Genomic DNA, 17,585 nt, shown 5'->3' on the forward strand with positions numbered 1-17,585 from the left:
AAATGTGCTGTACATGTTTTAAAGTACTACATTTTGATATGCCTGTGGAGTCAGCCAGTTAAGGCTTGGATTTATAATAGCCTGCAAATATGTTCATACCATTGAGTAGTCAAAAATAAGTTGATTTAACAAAGAAAATACACTTGATTTTTTAACATTTAGGAATTAAAATGTGATAAGGATTTTTTTTTAGTTATTTTAAATTAATGCAGGTGTATTCAGAAATAGTGTTACAATCTATCCATATCCTGTAGATTGAAAATAAATGCTGTACATTAAATCCACTAATGTTTTTAGACAGGTGCTAGTTTCAAAAAGCCTCAGAAAGCTTATTGTAAATTATCAACTGCAGTAACTCTAGTAGCTATTATTAAATGTCCATCAGATGATTCATTTTTGACTAAAATATAATATTCCCACTAGGAAGATGATGAAAGAATGTTGGTTAGAAACATTGTGGAGAATAACTCTTACTTGGGCAAAAAATTGGGAACCTCCACAAAGTAATTTAAATTAATTGACTCCCAGTTCAAATTCATATTGCGTGATATGGTTACATGAAGGACAATTGTTTTTCATTTTGTTCAGGAAAGGTTTCTGGTCTCATCAGCAGTATACTGTAATTGGCACTTCTGTGAATCACCTTCTCTTAAGAATAGAAATAAATGATCTCTGAATGTTGGTTTGCATCCTCTGGTCATGGGGTTTTATATTCAGGATTAAGGGCTACTGTAAATACATTGTAAAGTTTGTAAGGATATTTTAGCCCAAAACTGGTGCCTTCTATTTGTAGTTACAAATGAACTTTACAGTAGAATAACAATACAAAGCATACATCAAGTACAGTAAGACCAAATAAAAGTGCCCCTTGATTGGATATCACAGCATGTAGCACGAGTAGAGATCATAATTAGCAGTGATTTTCTTCATGGAACAGAGTTCTAAAAGTAGTTTGATGATTAGTTCATAAGTAGTTTAGAAACATTAAAATATAACAGGAAGGGCAAAATTAGGGTTCACAGTATATTGGGTGCTGGAGTATAATATATTTAAACATCATGCATTTAGAAATGTAACTTTTTTGATGTTCTGTTTATACATTAAAGTTAATATTTGGATTTTCATAATTTTTGTTGAAATTCATCAAGGGTAGAAATTAACACATTGATTAAGTACTGCATGACAAGGTCAAAATACACAAGAAAAATTGAGTGAATAATTAATTGTACACTGTTGATGTAGGAAAAACAAAAGAGATTTGGCATACTTCATTGCATTTTTTCAAACTGTAAAAAAGCCTGGGAAATTTCAGACTCTAAGCCAATACATATATTAGAGTTCATAATAACTAAAAATGAAGGCATATATTTAATACAAAAACAAGGGAGTTCCTTGCACAGGTGTGAATGCTTAAAACCTTCAAGACCATATTTAATTAAACTGGCCGATAATGTTCTGGTATCTGAATTTGACAGATCTGGTGGACTGAGAGTCAGTTCTTTCATTATCATTGCTATTGTCGAACAAAAGGGCTGAATATTTTGCTGTTTTAAATCTGTCGCCCTTAATCTCCCTGCCTTGCTAGATACTGTACTTACTGTATTTAGACAACGAAATACATGTACAATCACTTATTAATAGGCATTTTATATTTTAATATTTTAAACACCTTCCTTGCCATTATTATTGTTACTCTTGACCAGAATTTTCAGACCTTGAAGTTTTGTTTTTGCTATCACGCTGATGTCAAATATCCCATAGTATTGTGCTCTTCTTTTGGCATGCTGTCTCCAAAAGGGGTGTGGTGGGATTTGTGCACCAAGCCTGGAGGAGAGGAGGCTGTCTAAGATGAAAATGAAGTATTTGATAGGGTTCCTCCTTGGGTTAAAATGGAGGATTTGTATTAGTTATCAAATCATGTCACATTCACCTTATTTGATTCCATCTCTTTCCCACTACCTCACATCACTAATTGCACTACAAGGCCATTTTCTGTCTTCAACTTCAAGTCACAATATTAAGAAACACATGGCTTACTTGTTTGATCAAGATTCACAGATATGTTTTTAGATTTCATATAGAACTGTCAGGCAGTTTCCCACTTTCATTCTAGTCATAGTTTCTTATGTGTAAATTGAAAAAATTGAGGGGGTTAAATGATTTTTTTTGTTTAGGAGTTTTTTTTACAGAGGACCAGAACTCTGAAACACAGGTACAGCATCCAGTATCAGATATTTTATTGTTTTACTTTACATAACACAGCTCCCACACATACATTTTCTTTTTTTGTAATGATTTTCATAACTTGGAATTTCATCAGAACCACTAATAATAAAAATGTATTTTTGTTCTCAATACGCTACATTTATTTTCAAGGCATTGGAAGATTTATTGCGTTAAGTGACATACTGTATATATTTAGGTTTAGCGACAACTAGCATGATAAACTTTAGAAGGAAAACATTCAAGAATTAAGTGCATTCATAAAGGAAAAAGGTTCTTTGCAGATATCAAGTGAATGATTTCTTTTTTTAATAAATATAACACAAAACCATGCACAGCAGTGTTTGATATTGGCTTCTCCCATGTTACTTCTGAGGGCATACAGATTTCTGCTTCCTGGAACTTTCTATTTCCTGAATTCGCATTCTGGTTACTTCCATCGACCACCCACCTTGCCCTTCCCAGTACGAGCTCCTTTGTTGCTGCTGTAAGTACAGAACAGAAAAGCTCCTTTGAAGTCCACTCTCATCATTGTTTTACAGATGCTCAAACCATTTTAAAACATAAAACACAAAGCATGATGTGAAATATATTTCTACCTGATGTATACAAAACTGTCATTTTTCTGATTATTCAAATGTATTTTAACATTTTACATAACTGCATCAGTCAAATACAGGAGTGGAAGCATTTCTGTTAAACAATTACCAACAGAACATATAACAAGCAAAATCAGAGGTGCATTTTACATTTCTTCAATATAATGTACTTCATATTTTACCTGCACAAGTTTACACCATAAACTATGATACTTTAAGCCCCCAATGTATTCACATCTAACTGCTTAAAATGTGTGTATTTAACTACAAATGACATTTTAAAGATAGCCATATGCAATGCTATGAGTCTTTATTGGAACATTTACACCACATTTCTGTTTCTCTGTGTGTTTTTTTGAAGAAATGATAAAATTTCAGTCAAATAGCATCAAGTGGCACTGAAAGCAAAGGGATGATCATTTTTTTAGGCAATGAGAACTGTTCGCTAAATTGAAAATTAATCAGAACTGGAAAAGACACAGGACAAACTGGAGAGATTGGGATAATTGGAGCCCATCTCTTCAGTTTCAATACATGTGAATGAGTTGCATTGGATAAATTTGTGGTCATTTATCATCTTTATATGTGACCAATAAGTGATATGTAGCAGATGTTTCACGCCAGTCAGAGCAACAAAAAATCAATTTCCTGAAACTACTGTATATTAGTTAGCAAAGTGTAAAGAAACTGTATGTGAATGGAATAGACCTATTCTGAATGTGTCCAATAGAGGCAGAGAGTGTTGCTTTGTGTAAATTATTATATTTAGCCATACTTGTCTTCACCCTTGTCTTTTCTTTTATGCAAATTTTAAGGATAAAATAAATTAAGTGGAAGAATTATATTTTTTATCTTCCCTTTACTAAAAACACAGCACAAGTTTTTTTAATAGTTAAATGCTATTGTGCTTTCCTTTATGCAAAGAAATTTGTTGATGATGAATATTATTTCAGAATTTCACATGTAAATTTCATAGCACTACCAACACTGTGCAAAGTGTGAAGACACATGGGTCGCCTCATGTCTGAGAACAGCTATTTCAAAAGAGGCTGTTCAATATAACCAAAGTGCTGCCAACGTAATCAGAAGTCTAAACGCCTGTGAATATACCTGTGAGCTGACCTTTTCTTGGTGATTGCACAACCAATACCTTCAGTCTAACTAATACGATTTGCCTTTCTTTGGATATTTCAAAACGTTTTTCTCCTGCCTCAGTTGAAGAAAAAAAACAGCTACGGTTTCATAAGTGATATGTGATATGAAACTTAACCGTGCCAGCAGCCATATCACCCTGCAACTCACAACTGGCAACCCACTGAAGCTAAGCAGGTGTGAGCCTGGTCAGTACCTGGATGGGAGACCTCCTGGGAAAAACTAAGGTTGCTGCTGGAAGAGGTGTAAGTGGGGCCAGCAGGGGGCGCTCACCCTGTGGTCCACGTGGGTCCTAATGCCCCAGTATAGTGATGGGGACACTATACTGTAAACAGGTGCTGTCCTTTGGATGAGATGTAAAACCAAGGTCCTGACTCTCTGTGGTCATTAAAAATCCCAGGGTGTTTCTCGAAATGAAAAGTTTAGGGGTGTAACCCCGGCGTCCTGGCCAAATCTCCCATTGGCCCTTACCAATCATGGCCTCCTAATAATCCCCCTCTATGAATTGGCTTCATAACTCTCTGCTCTCCTCCCCACTAATAGCTGATGTGTGGTGAGTGTTCTGGTGCACTATGGCTGCCGTTGCATCATCCAGGTGGGGGCTGCACATTGGTGGTGGTGGAGGGGAGACCACCCATTACCTGTAAAGCGCTTTGAGTGGAGTGTCCTATATAAGTGTAAGCAATAATTATTATTATTATTATTATTATAATAAAGTATACGCAAATGCTTTAAAACACTCAGGAGATTGAAAATAATGTGATCGATAAAAGGATCTGACTCATAGGCCATAAAACAACTAGAATAAATTCACATACTGTATTGAGATGGTTTTATGATGTCAGAAGCCCCTCACTATTCTTAACAAAGTGACCTTCTTCCAGCTGTGGTGTGATAACTATTACATCATAGCCCAGAAAGACCCAATGATCCCAAGTCCATTTAATTGAAGCACAATAAGCAGTGTAGCTTGTCAATCACGGAACCAAGTAAGAAGCACATTAATCTGGAAGCCTTGTTAAGTGCTTTGAGAACTAGCTAAAAAAAGCTTGGGACTCAAGCAATGGCTGTGATAACAGCTTATACCTCATTTCTTTGAAAATTAAAGCTCATTATGAAAAGGGCATTGGACAGCAGGCAACACTGCAGTGACTAGAACATTTGTGAAATTTACTTACAACTTGCCCATCTGGTCCTCGATTCGGGCCTGGAGCTGATTGACCTGCAAGGAATTTAGAGATTTAGTCTTTTTAGAAAGAGCTCTCTTCTATGTTTACATTAACAGAAAGGGACAGTAGCAGAGTTTGAAACAATATGCACCACTTCTGTTTTATTTCTAATTTCCAGTCCTAACTACATTTGTGGTTTTATTTCAGCAGTCTTTCTACTGACGGTTATCTGATTTTCTTTGTCTTTTCATAATTGATTGAGTGAAAACAAGGCAGTATATTATTTCAGTGATACATTAGGATGCATCAGTGGATTATTTTTTTTCCTTGTAAATTTTGTAACAAGATTAGGAAAAATAAAATGGAAAAAATAAAAGGGGAAGCCATCACGAAAAACTCAGTTTTGACAGGGTTACTCTAGAAACCAGTGTAGTACAGCACATACAGAAGTCTTTAACTAACTTTTACTAACTTCTTTCACAATAACTCCTCTTTTTACATTTTTGTTACATGTATGTTGTTCTATGTACAATTTGTCAACACCTGGACCAAATAACAAAAAAGGCAGAAGGATTGGTTTCAACAAAATGACTTGTTAGCTTATGCCTATAATCCATTTGGTAAAAAATGTCTCCTGGCTTTTTCTTTTTCTTGCCTTTTCTTGTTTTCTGTTTTCTTCCATCTATTCAGAATTGTTGCTTTTGGTATGTTTAATTTCTGTGTTATGATTGTGATAAGGTTTTCTTTTTACTATTTTTCTTTAACAAAAAGTCCAGGAGACTGTAGTTCTAAATTTTATTTTCCTAAAATATACAGACATACTGTAAAGCCATAGTAGCGGTGTTCCAAAATAAGAAATCCCCCCCCCCCCACCCCTTATGTTTTTCAATACTTTCCTTAATGCTGTTTTCAAAGCAAAATGTTTAATTGATTTTCATATTAAATTCCATACATTTTAAAGCTCACAGCTGAGACTTCTCAGTTGGACATTTTACCACCAGCCACTGACTGTATTTCTTCTCAAGCAACTTACATCATATTTCTGTCGCTTCAGTTTTTCAGCAAGATCAAATTTCTCTCCCTCAAGCTGCATCATCCATTGCCACATTTCATTTGCCTTTTCCCTGTTGAGTGTAATTAAAAGAGATCAACAAAAGCTTTCTAAAAGACCTGAGTGTTCACATATGAGCTCTGTAAGTTCCTTCCTTAGCTACCTTTACATAGTGCAAAAGAAAAGGCTCTTTAAAAACCTTGAAAGATTTTTTTTTGTATTCACAGCTGAAACACAAAGTTAATCAAAATGCTCTAAATTAGCACTATGCTGCTGGATGGAGGCTACTTGTACTTTTTTATTATTAGACAAATTCTTAGGAAACAACTTCACCACTACAGAACAGCATTTTCTTTTTTGCCAAATTACAGGATATGTGACAAGTTTGACAATGAATATTTATTTGTAACAGTTATTTTTGTTTTGTTTGCATTTTTACATTTATTCTTTTAAGATCACACAGCTTAGTTACTATAATATGCTTATTGTTTTATTATATTTTTAGCGTTTAAGACTAACAACATACTTCAGTTTGTCTTCATTCAGATGATCAATATTAAGTGCTTTGCGTCTTTCAGCCAGAATCTTCTTCTTCTTTTCTCTTTCAGTTTGCTTCTTAGCACCTCTTCGGCTCTCAGTCTAAAAATAAATTATATTTCAATAATTTAACAAGAAAAAAAATATGGGGTTAATTTTGACTTTGATTATTACAAATTGAGGTCAATTCTGTTCTTTGAAGTTATGTTTTAAGACAACATCAGTCTGCATTCTACAATCATTTAAAATCAAGGTGCATCCCAAGATGCATACATTTAAACAATTCTACATAGAATTTATTAATGTAATGAGAATTTTAAAAGATTAGTTTATTTTGTATGTTACACTGCCCTATCTTTTAGCTGACTAAACTGAATTATTCCAATATTTCTGTTTACCTTCTGAAGGTAGCTTCCATACTGGAAGGACATATTCGACAGAGCTTTTTTCTTTTTAGCATCATCCACATGCTTTTTACGATGTTCCTCTTCCTCTTTTCTAGCTTTCTCTTCCTGTAGTAAAAAGAAGGAAAAATGAATTAAATTAAATAGCTGTTCTTCTATATTAAACCATTCTTTTCTGTAACAGCAGGCCTTGCTCATCAAAGAACAATAGCGATAGCTGTCTACCATTCATACAATTTTCTTTCAATTCAAATATCTTGGTTTTGGTCAGTTTTGTGATGCTTGATACCATCATCTATTCAACAGAAGGACAATATGTCACGATTGTAGTCCCCCCACCTTAAGGGCGCTCTGGCTCTTTCACTTCTGAGTTGATTTTGTGCACCTGCCCCCTGTTCCAGCCTCCTAATTAGCCCACCTTATAAGCCAGATGCTCACACTGTTCCGGGCTCTGCATTGGTTCCTGTACTAGGCGAGTCCGGGACCTGTAGCGCCCGGTCCCGGTCCCCCCGACCCTCCACCGGATCCCGCTCCTGTTTTTAATCTCGTTTGTCTTCGTCTTGAATGGACCACCTGGCTCTGGACATTTGCCTCATCTTGGATTTCCCTTTTGACTCCCTTTTGGACTGTTTGCCTTGGATTCACCCCCCAGAACACCTGCGCACCATGGACACACCCCCTGTTTTCATTCCTGCCTCCTGCATGCTTTTTCTACCCGTGGTTTCCTCATTCATCCCTGGATTGTGTTGTCTGCATAGGGTCCGGAAAGAACGCCTCCGTTACACAATATTTGAATAATTGTATCTGAATGATCACACATTATCCCATCCCAGGAGAAGTAAAATATTGTTTGGAGCCTCAGGGCATGACAAAAAATCCTTACAAATGAAGAATTGTTAAAATGATCATTTGCAGCTTTATCAAACTTCTGTTATCATTATTCTTTTTTATGTGTATAGCACTTATTCGTTTTATATTTTCTGTTCTGCTTCTCTATTAATCTCAATCACCATAAGGATATATATTAAATTATAAAATACAGTATTAAATATATTCAATATTAAAACATTCAAATTATATTTGTGTGTTGTATTGATATTTTAAAAACAATATTACAGACATGCAATAGATACAGATTATAGTATGTTTTTTTAAAAAAGTGACATGAGATTGAAATTTGCATTAGTTAATTTTACTCATTTTTGTTTTGTTTATAAATCCGTTTTCTTCAAATCCACAGAACATTTTAAAATGGCATCCTCTCTGACTCACTACTGTCACTTGCAATGTAACCGATACAGCAGTGACTTCATGACTGCAGGTGAAATTCACCAGCCTCATCACCCACCGCTAGCTTGGCCTGCCTCTCCTTCTCTTTCTCCGTACGGATCCTCTGCTGCTCTGCCCGTTCAGTTCGGCGTTTTTCCTGCGAAAATCCCAACAACGCACATTGTTGTCAGTTACATACATAGGAATAGTGTTCAAATTGATGTCAATTTAAAGTTCTTAAATTGTGGTGGTAATGCTGGATAGATGAGCCTAAATAATGGCCTTTTCCTCAAATATGTTAGTGCATAGCATGTGGAAAACTGAAAAGAAAATATCTATCATATTCAACTAAAATGGAATTCCTCAAGGATAAGTTTTGCTTTACATTTGTATTTTTTGAATGACACTAAAATTAAGGAAAAATATTGACAGTAGAAAATGATCTTACCTGACAATAGACTTATTCTTAAATTATCTGACTAAAGCTTTCATTCTAAAGGTATTTTACTGAAGCAAATCGGGATGTACACTGCTCAAGGGTTACAAGATATCAGTACTATTCAGCACTATACACTGCTGCTTTAAATTTTTATAATTCTGTTGGAAATGAGACTGGAACAAGTGAACATTAACTTCATGAGGGCTTGAGAATTTTGAATTAACTAGGATTTATACTAAAAAAAAATCCAGATTTTATTGGCAGTGAAGACTCAGAATCACTTACTGTAAGTTTTATTTTCCCCAAATTCAATGTTTTATAGATGTACGCAGAGGACTTACAATTCTGTTGACTAGAGCAATGAGCTCCTCCTCTTCCTTTTTCCTCTGTATGAAGTGTGATTCAATAAGAGTCTGCAGTTCCATCAGGTCCTTCTCCATACGCTTCCTGTGGATATCCTGTGGCCCAGTTAATGTAGTCATTAACACATTTTCCACAATATTTGCAAAATTGACGGATGATATTCACACACTCATACAAACAAATAACCGAGGTACTGCAACAACTAAATTACTAAAATTACTTTAGTATTAAATTACTTAATTAAATTAAATTACTAAAGTAATTGCAACGCTACGGGGTTCAGGTGGGCGCCCTTGCCTGCTGCCTACACAAGTCGGCCCCCACCATCGGGGACGCGAACCCGGGCCTCCAGCGTCACTCAACAGTGACCCAGCCTGGCTGCGGTCCTGCTATTACAGGGAAGGGCGGAACGTCACAGCTCTGGTAAGCCGGCTCTTACACAGTCTCTGTCGGCCGTAAGCGTTACATAATTAAGAACTTGTTGAAAAAATAAATTAGTGTGAAGTGGGCTTTTAGTATCCGAGAAACTAGTATATTGTACTTGGTATTATGTGACTTGGAGTGGACGCTTTTAATCCACTACACTACTAGATTTCAAAGTGTTACTTTTGCATCCTTTCATATCTTCTTCTGCCCACAGTCCAAACACATAGTTGTAGGTTAATTGGCCCTTTTTTAAATTGGGCATGGTATGACTGGGTATGTCTGTTCATTGAATTGGCATCTCATTCAGGGTGTATCCTGCTTTGTGCCTGTTACTTGCCAGGATAGGTTTCTTCTCCTCTGTGACCCTCAGTTGGATAAAATGGTTAGAAAATGAGTACACTCTTTTGAGTAGATAGACCTACTTTCTCTATATATTTTGGAATTATCTAGTGCTTCATGAAGCATTATATAGAAAACAAGAGAATGGCAGGTGGACATTCTTTATTCTGAATACGTTGTTGGGGCTCACCAGTGCCTTCTGTATGTAGTAATGAAATTGCCTTAACATTGATGTAAACTGAACTTGTCATACCCAAAGCGATAAAAGGACAGCAAAGGATTTTGCTGATATTGCAACAGAAAAGGATGACCATTAATAAAGATAATTTTTAGCATGCAAAAGTAACCGAAATATACTGCATAGAAACTACAAAATTAGGAGCTATAATGAAAAATCTTGACATACATCACAGAAACATGCATTACATCCTTTAGTTCACTTACATCAAAGTCCACTTTGTCTCCATCAGGGATTTTTGGTGGTATGATGTTAGGAACAAAAAACCTATGGAAGGAAAATCTGTTCTTAAAATTTCACAATATGTCAAAGTGTAAAAAGCACTCAACTGAGCCTTGTAATCACATATGTTAACCTCCAAGTGAAATCCTGATCAGGAGTGCAGGAATGTGAGTCTTGTATGATTTGTGTTACAGACCTCCACTTGTTTCAGATTTACAAATCGTAACAAGCAAATCTATGATTGGTTGGACATGAACAAGTGGGAGTGGCATTGTGTTTTAATGTGTCTATGTCCTGAGTTAACTGCGGGCATCGTAGGGGTAGTTGAGAGTAGTAGAAAAAAAAGAATTTGGAGACTTTTTGTAGAAAGACTTGGAAACAAAGTCAATAGTTAGTGCAGGTGAAGAGATGTGTAAGGTGAAAAGTAATCATTGTTATTGGGTTTTGACACACTGCCTTATCTCGAACTTGCATATAGATTGTGTTCACCGTGTTTTCAAAACTCATGACATTGTATTCTAATAATACACCATGTCGCAGTAAGGCTGTCTTTCCCTCAAGCAAGGAATCAACTTACAATAATTCAAACAACATATTTATTCAGTCTTAATTATGGTATAATGGAAATACGTTTCATGAAGTGAAAATCTGTATAAAATGCAAATCATGCCATTCATGTCATTATGCATTCAATAAAAGGAACCACTGTCTTGATAACATAAAGTATATAAATCCAAATAATTTAGTGCTAGTGAAGTCTTCAAACCTAAAATACCGACATTATGAAATAATACTTATATCACTACTTACTTTGGTTTTGGTTTTGCTTCATCTGCAAATTAAATATACAGAAATAAATATAAAATATGGATTTTCTGAAAATCTTAATGGCATATTAAGATAAAAAATGCAACAATCCTGAATATAAGTAATAAATATTTTTCTGTGTACAGAAAATACAGACTGTAATACACACTTGCTATGAAACTGGATTAAAATGTGTCTATAAAAAAGGAAATGATAAACACTCACCTTCTTCAGCTTCAGCTAATAAAATATATAAAATATGATTTAGACATCAGAATATGTACAAATACATAAGAACAGTAACTGTATTTTGTTTCAAAATAAAACTGTTATTTGCATGCATTTGTCTGGGGATAACCTCTTTAAAACATTACACAAGGTGATTAAAAAATGATTCTATAAATAAATTCATTGTAAATGTTGTATATTGCATTTTGGATGATAAATTATGATTTATAGTTTCCTACTTGAAGATGATTGTTTCTCATCATTTCTAAATTATTCCAGCAGTTAGTTAAACTAGTTAAAACATGACTAGCTAAAAAAGATTCTGCAGTTTAAAAGAAGAAAAGGAACATTAAGCACAATGTCCACTTTCTCTTTGCTTAAACATACTATATTCATTTAATGACACCTACAGTAGTACAGTATAATAATATCTGCAATAGTTTATAAAAAAATAGAATTTGTAAAATTTATCAAATGAAAAAAGTGTACTGTATGTTGGAAGATGTTCTTACGGTCTGCAGTGTTACCAGTTTCTCCTAAACCAAAAATGGTGCTCATATAGATAAAAAAATAAGTATAAAAGATTTCAGCACAAAAAAAAAACAAATTCTGGGAAAAGGGAATACTATGTTTTAAGTATATTATATTGATTCACAAAGTAATTCATGTTTTACTTTTAATGCATTTTTAATATCTGAGAACCAAAGTATTTTCAAGTGTGTTTCAAGTAATAAAATGATAACTAGCAAAGAGTCATGACTAAAACTGGTCATGGCTGATTGGAAAACTGATTGGAGTTCATTTTAAAGGAATATCTAGAGGTCCTTTTCACCTGGAAAAATATACAAGCTAATATATTAAGGCAAGCCCAACAGCACCATTACTAAAATTAAAATTATATAAGAGAAATCTCTGATTGATGTAGTGACTATTCATATCTGCAAACAAAATAAAATACCTTCTTTTGGTGCCTCTTCTTGTACATGTATGGTGACATGCCATAAAAACAAAAAACACATCCATTAATGTAGAAAAACAGAACATTTTTAAATAATCACAGTATAAAATTAAAGAATATTATTAATGTAATAGCTGCAGTTTTAATAAATATTGTCCAAACCATAGAGTGCCAGAAATAAAGTTCTTGACAGGGGCTTTAAGACCAAAAGTTAATCTTAAGTGAATAAAAGGTCTACTGTTCCTCTGAGCTGAATTACCAGTTGCAGTGTGTGTAATGTCACTTTACAATAATTATGTGCACCTCCAATGGAGTTGTTGAGGCAGACACTGAATTATGTGAATTAGCATTGTTGCGTTCACCTTAAGCAGCAGTAGTCATATCTAGGCCTCAGGAACCATGGCGCATAACCGTCTTCATGTTTATTTCACAGTGCTGTCTTGTATTGTTTGCACACACTATTATAAACCACAAGCTCTGTTTTCAGCCAATTGTCTAACCAACATAATAAGTGTACAAAACAACAAAAGCATTTAGCATACCTGGTCACTCTGATAAAGCCAGACATTAAGTTAATTCACTGCAGCTACTGAATCATTAGTGTGAACTATCAGTATATGTCATCTTTGTCCAATTATTAAGCTAAATGTGCAGTTCTGCATCCTACTGATTTGGAATAGTGCCCAATTTAACAACAAATACAAGCTTATCTGCTTGTGTGAATTAACATGTGAAACACACATCCCTGACACTCTATGGCTGCATAGCTCAAACAAAAGGTAACAACACATCACTGTGATATTGAATCCAAAAATGGTTTTGAACAAGCAAATAGTCACAAGCTACTGTATATGAAAAAATACAAATGTTTTATATAATATTATATTGAGCACTAAGCAATTGAATAATCTATACATTTATTATTATAAATATATAAGTGTATACATTATTAAAAATCTTCCAACATTAATTAACCATTATTACAAAAAAGAAAAAGTGAAACATAATGAAAACATAGTGAAACTAATAAAAGACAAAAGAGAGTGCACTGATACTCTACATCATCAATTACTATCTACATTATCAAAGCTTCGTATTATTAGGATTATTACATCAGATGAGATACTGAATAATTTACTGATACAAGAATACTTTAATCCATACAATAGTCAATAGTGCATTATGCATGGGGTTTCCATAATTTCAGAGACAGCATTCCACAGTACAAAAACATGTATGTTATACAGTATATATGTATCCACCTATTCCATTATATCATTAACATATCTTAAACAAAAGAAGCAAGACTAAAGAATGTTTGTCTGTGGATATTTATTTTGGAATATTAATATGTTTTAATATGAAATTTATAATATATTCTGGGCAATTATGGCTTTTATCTGTCACTGAATCTCATATGTTCATTTTTAAAATATTACAAAGTTATTAGAAGCCCTACAAAAAAAATGTGAATTGTCAAATACTGTATACTGTGTGTTTATAATTAGGCATTTGGAAAAAATAATTCAAATAGATTCTCAACATTCTTAACACATACTTTGCAAACATCAGGGATTATAAAAAATATATTTTGCATGCCTTAATTTGTATGCCAGAAGAGTCTCACATAGTACGAATGTGGCTCTTATTTTGTTAATAATACAGAGTATGAAAGTTCAATAAAATATTAAATCCACTAGGAACAAACTTTACCTTCTTCAGCAGGTGCTTCCTCACCTGCAAAACCAAAATTAATGTTAATCAATTTATGTAGTAGCCATCAAAATATATAATTCAATTGAGTAATGAAATAGGATCTTAATATAAAATATTAAATCCACCAGGAACAAACTTTACCTTCTTCAGCAGGGGTTTCCTCAACTACAAAACCAAAATTCATGTCAATCAATTTATGTAGTAGCCATCAAAACATTAAATCAAAATATATAATTCAGCTGAGTAATGAAATAGGATCTTAATATAAAATATTAAGTCCACCAGGAACAAACTTTACCTTCTTCATCAGGAGCTTCCTCAACTGCAAAACCAAAATTCATGTTAATCAATTTATGTAGTTTCCACCAAAACATATAATTCAGTTGAGTAATGAAAAAGGATCTTACCTTCTTCCCTTGAAAAAAGAAAAGAAAAGTAACATTAAGACCCTTTGTTCCAAAGAACAGGAGAAATGCTTAGGAAGAATTATACTTACTCTACTTCCTCCACTATTTCCTCTGTGTCTGCCATCTTTGTGTACTGCCTGAGGAAATAAAGACAGACACTGTATAAATCTGTATGTACCTGACATTATTTTTGCTGACAACAGTCAGGGACAAATAAATTATTTTATATGCTCAATGTTTATTGTTCTGTATTACTTTCAATGCTAAATGGAAATTAAAATGGACTGGACTGAAAAAGAATACGAACGTAGTCTTTTTCTGAAATGTTCTGACAGGTTTTGTTCAAACAACTCCTTTAGTCTTTCATATGAGAAGTTATTGCTTTCTCACCCCAGACTTCTAATCAGCTGAACAGCTGAGTGGAATGCTCCAGCGCCTGTTCAACCTGACTCTGTGCCTGGAGAGTCCCTGTTCTTTGGAAAACTTCATGCCTGGTCCCTCTACCAAGCAAAGGGCACCACATCGCCCTCAACAACTACAGACCAGTAGTGTTGACTTCACACATTATGAAGACACTGGAGAGGCTGGTCTTGGCCCACCTGAGACCCCTGGCTAGTTCATCCCTGGACCCGTTGCAGTTTTCCTACCAGCCCCATCTCGGTGTGGATGATGAAATCATTTACATGCTTCAAAGGGCCTATTCCCACCTGGACAGAGCTTGCGGCACTGTGAGGATTATGTTTTATTATTTCTCCAGTGCCTTCAACATTATACAGCCAGTACTGCTAGGAAGGAAACTGGAAGTGATGCAAGTGGGTACCTCCATGATCTCTTGGAATACTGACTACCTGACGGCCAGACCACACTTTGTGAAACTGCAGAACTGTGTGTCTGAATGGGTGGTGAGTAATACAGGGGCTCCTCAGGGGTCGGTCCTTTCTCCATTCCTCTTCACCCTCTATACTTCCGACTTTAAGTGCAACTCAAAGTCATGCCACCTGCAGAACTTCTCAGAAGACTCTGCGATTGTGGGATGTATTAAGGGTGGGCAGGAGGAAGATTACAGATGACTTATTAACAGCTTTATGGAGTGGTGTGGGGAGAACCACCTGCAGATCAACATGGCTAAGACCAAGGAGTTGGTGGTGGACTTCAGGAGGAAGAAGGCCCAAGCTACTCCTTTCTGTATACGTGGGAGCGCTGTGGAAATGGTTAACTCGTACAAATACCTGGGCATCCACATTGATGACAGACTGGAATGGACCAAACATACCGAGGCCATTTACAGGAAGGGTAAGAGCCGACTTTACTTTTTGAGGAGGCTCAAGTCCTTCAATGTGTGTAGTGAGATGCTTCTGATATTCTACCTGTCTGTCGTAACGAGTGCCATTTTCTATGCAGTGGTGCGCTGGTGCTCTGAGTAGGGGATGCTAATCAGCTGAACAAGCTCATCAAGAGGGCAAGTTCTGTCATGGGGCCTGATCTGGCCTGATCTGGAGGTGGTGGCTGAGAGGAGAATGGTGTCCAAATTAATATCCATCATGGACAATGTCTCTCACCCCCTCTATGACATGCTTGATGGAATGAAGAGCATGTTCATTAACAGGCTGATCCTACCACGGTGTGACAGGGAGCGTTACAGAAGATCATGGGTGCCTACTGCCATAAGACTTTACAACCCAACCACGGTATGTCTAGGCAGGAGCAACAGTGGCCTGTTGTGACACCATACCTGTACACCTGAAACCTGATTCCTCCGTAACAACTGGTGCTCTGTTTTACTGGTGTTCTGTCTACATCTGGTTTATAGAAGTGCAATATGTGGAAGTGGAATGGGCAATTTATAATTTATTAATTATTCACAACTGTACAATAGTTACAATAGTTACCTACTCTGTGCAATATGCTTGGGAGTGTGCAATATCTATACTGTGTATTACATCTTCCTTGTGTTCTGTACATTCATACCTTTGTGTGTGTGTGCTTTTTCTGTTTTGTTTGTAATTCTTAATTCCATCTTTTAATTTATTGTATTGTATTACTGTATAACTACATTTATACTGCACTGTGTTGATTGTGCCTGGCTGCTGTAGCACTGGAATTTCCCACATGGGATTAATAAAGTACCTACCTACTTGTTTTCTCCTTCTTATAGAATCCTTAGAAAAGCTAGTCTCAATACTAGGAATGTCTCAATTACTGTCCTTTGTTTCCCAGATTTTTTTCTTATTCCTCTGTTTTATTAGGTACATCAGTTAAAGGCGGATTTTCATTTACATTTATGACTGGATCTATCTGATGTCCCAGATGCAGCACACGTGCCTTGGAAATGATTTCACTTGGAGAAATGGTGGCTTTATTGTTTAACTTTGGTACTGGGGCAGAGGGGTGTTACTAAACCACAAAGCGGAGAAGAACGTCTTAGATTTTCCTCCTCCTGCCATATACTGTATACAGTTTCTACTCAGAGTAATATACTGTCCTATGATGAATCACTATTGTTAACCAAACCAAACAAATGGATATCCCTTTAATAACTGTTTTTCTTTATTATTTAATAGACCAAATTTTATTTAGGTCTAGAGCTGTAATACACCTCTCTTATCCACTATTGACAATAGTGTATCTCAGGCACCTTCTCCCAGAGTCAATATGAACTTTAGGGGTCTCTGGGTTTTCTCAATATTAGAAGAAAAATTCTCCCTTCTAGTAATGACTCAGTTGCAGAATTGTAGAAGACGCTACCTGCCAAGTAAAATCATGCTTTCAGGCATAAACCATTTACAGATTAACTGTCCTATTATACTGAAATAACCCCCCTCCTTGGAGACTCTGCTTCCATTTACCCATTAATTATAATATCTTAATTGAACTTGCGATTCAATTGGACTTTATTTATTCTCGGTAATACAACTCCTAATGATTTTACTCAGCCAATATCTGTGCCAATATCCACTTTATTCAGTCTTTTTGTTCGGGAGTCTTAAACAGAAGAAAACAGTAGCCTATAGCTTGAAGTGTAACCTTTGGGCAGGTAC

At 35.3% G+C, this 17,585-nt stretch overlaps 1 protein-coding gene across 4 annotated transcripts; it reads right to left on the minus strand.

Moving 5' to 3' along the window:
- Positions 1 to 2,207: 2,207 nt before the first annotated feature.
- On the minus strand, positions 2,208 to 14,496 carry LOC102690917 (troponin T, cardiac muscle isoforms-like). Of its 4 annotated transcripts, none has more exons than XM_069192394.1 (14): positions 14,439 to 14,496; positions 14,282 to 14,305; positions 14,138 to 14,161; positions 12,425 to 12,439; positions 11,464 to 11,478; positions 11,242 to 11,263; positions 10,416 to 10,476; positions 9,185 to 9,301; positions 8,484 to 8,561; positions 7,130 to 7,243; positions 6,721 to 6,833; positions 6,177 to 6,267; positions 5,153 to 5,196; positions 2,208 to 2,708 (listed from the first exon to the last, which is right to left on the minus strand). In XM_069192394.1, the coding sequence occupies exons 1-14, from the start codon at positions 14,479 to 14,481 to the stop codon at positions 2,654 to 2,656; spliced, it is 816 nt and encodes a 271-aa protein (XP_069048495.1). In that variant the 5' UTR covers positions 14,482 to 14,496; the 3' UTR covers positions 2,208 to 2,653. The 4 variants fall into 4 exon arrangements, with proteins under 4 accessions (XP_069048495.1, XP_069048494.1, XP_069048497.1 ...); XM_069192393.1 differs by having other exon boundaries at positions 12,425 to 12,442; XM_069192396.1 differs by lacking the exon at positions 11,464 to 11,478.
- Between the last annotated feature and the right edge of the window lie 3,089 nt (positions 14,497 to 17,585).

The sequence above is a fragment of the Lepisosteus oculatus genome, chromosome 7 (assembly GCF_040954835.1).
Source record: "Lepisosteus oculatus isolate fLepOcu1 chromosome 7, fLepOcu1.hap2, whole genome shotgun sequence".
Taxonomy (NCBI): Eukaryota; Metazoa; Chordata; class Actinopteri; order Semionotiformes; family Lepisosteidae; genus Lepisosteus; species Lepisosteus oculatus.

Coding starts and splice junctions, on each gene's coding strand:
- LOC102690917 (XM_069192393.1), bottom strand. CDS start 14,481: ATGAATTTTGGTTTTGCAGTTGAGGAAGCTCCTGATGAAGAAG. Junction 14,306..14,438: donor GGAAGCTCCTGATGAAGAAG/GTAAAGTTTGTT, acceptor TTGGTTTTGTAG/TTGAGGAAACCCCTGCTGAA. Junction 7,244..8,483: donor AGAGGCAGGCCAAGCTAGCG/GTGGGTGATGAG, acceptor TTTTTACTACAG/GAAGAGAAAGCTAGAAAAGA.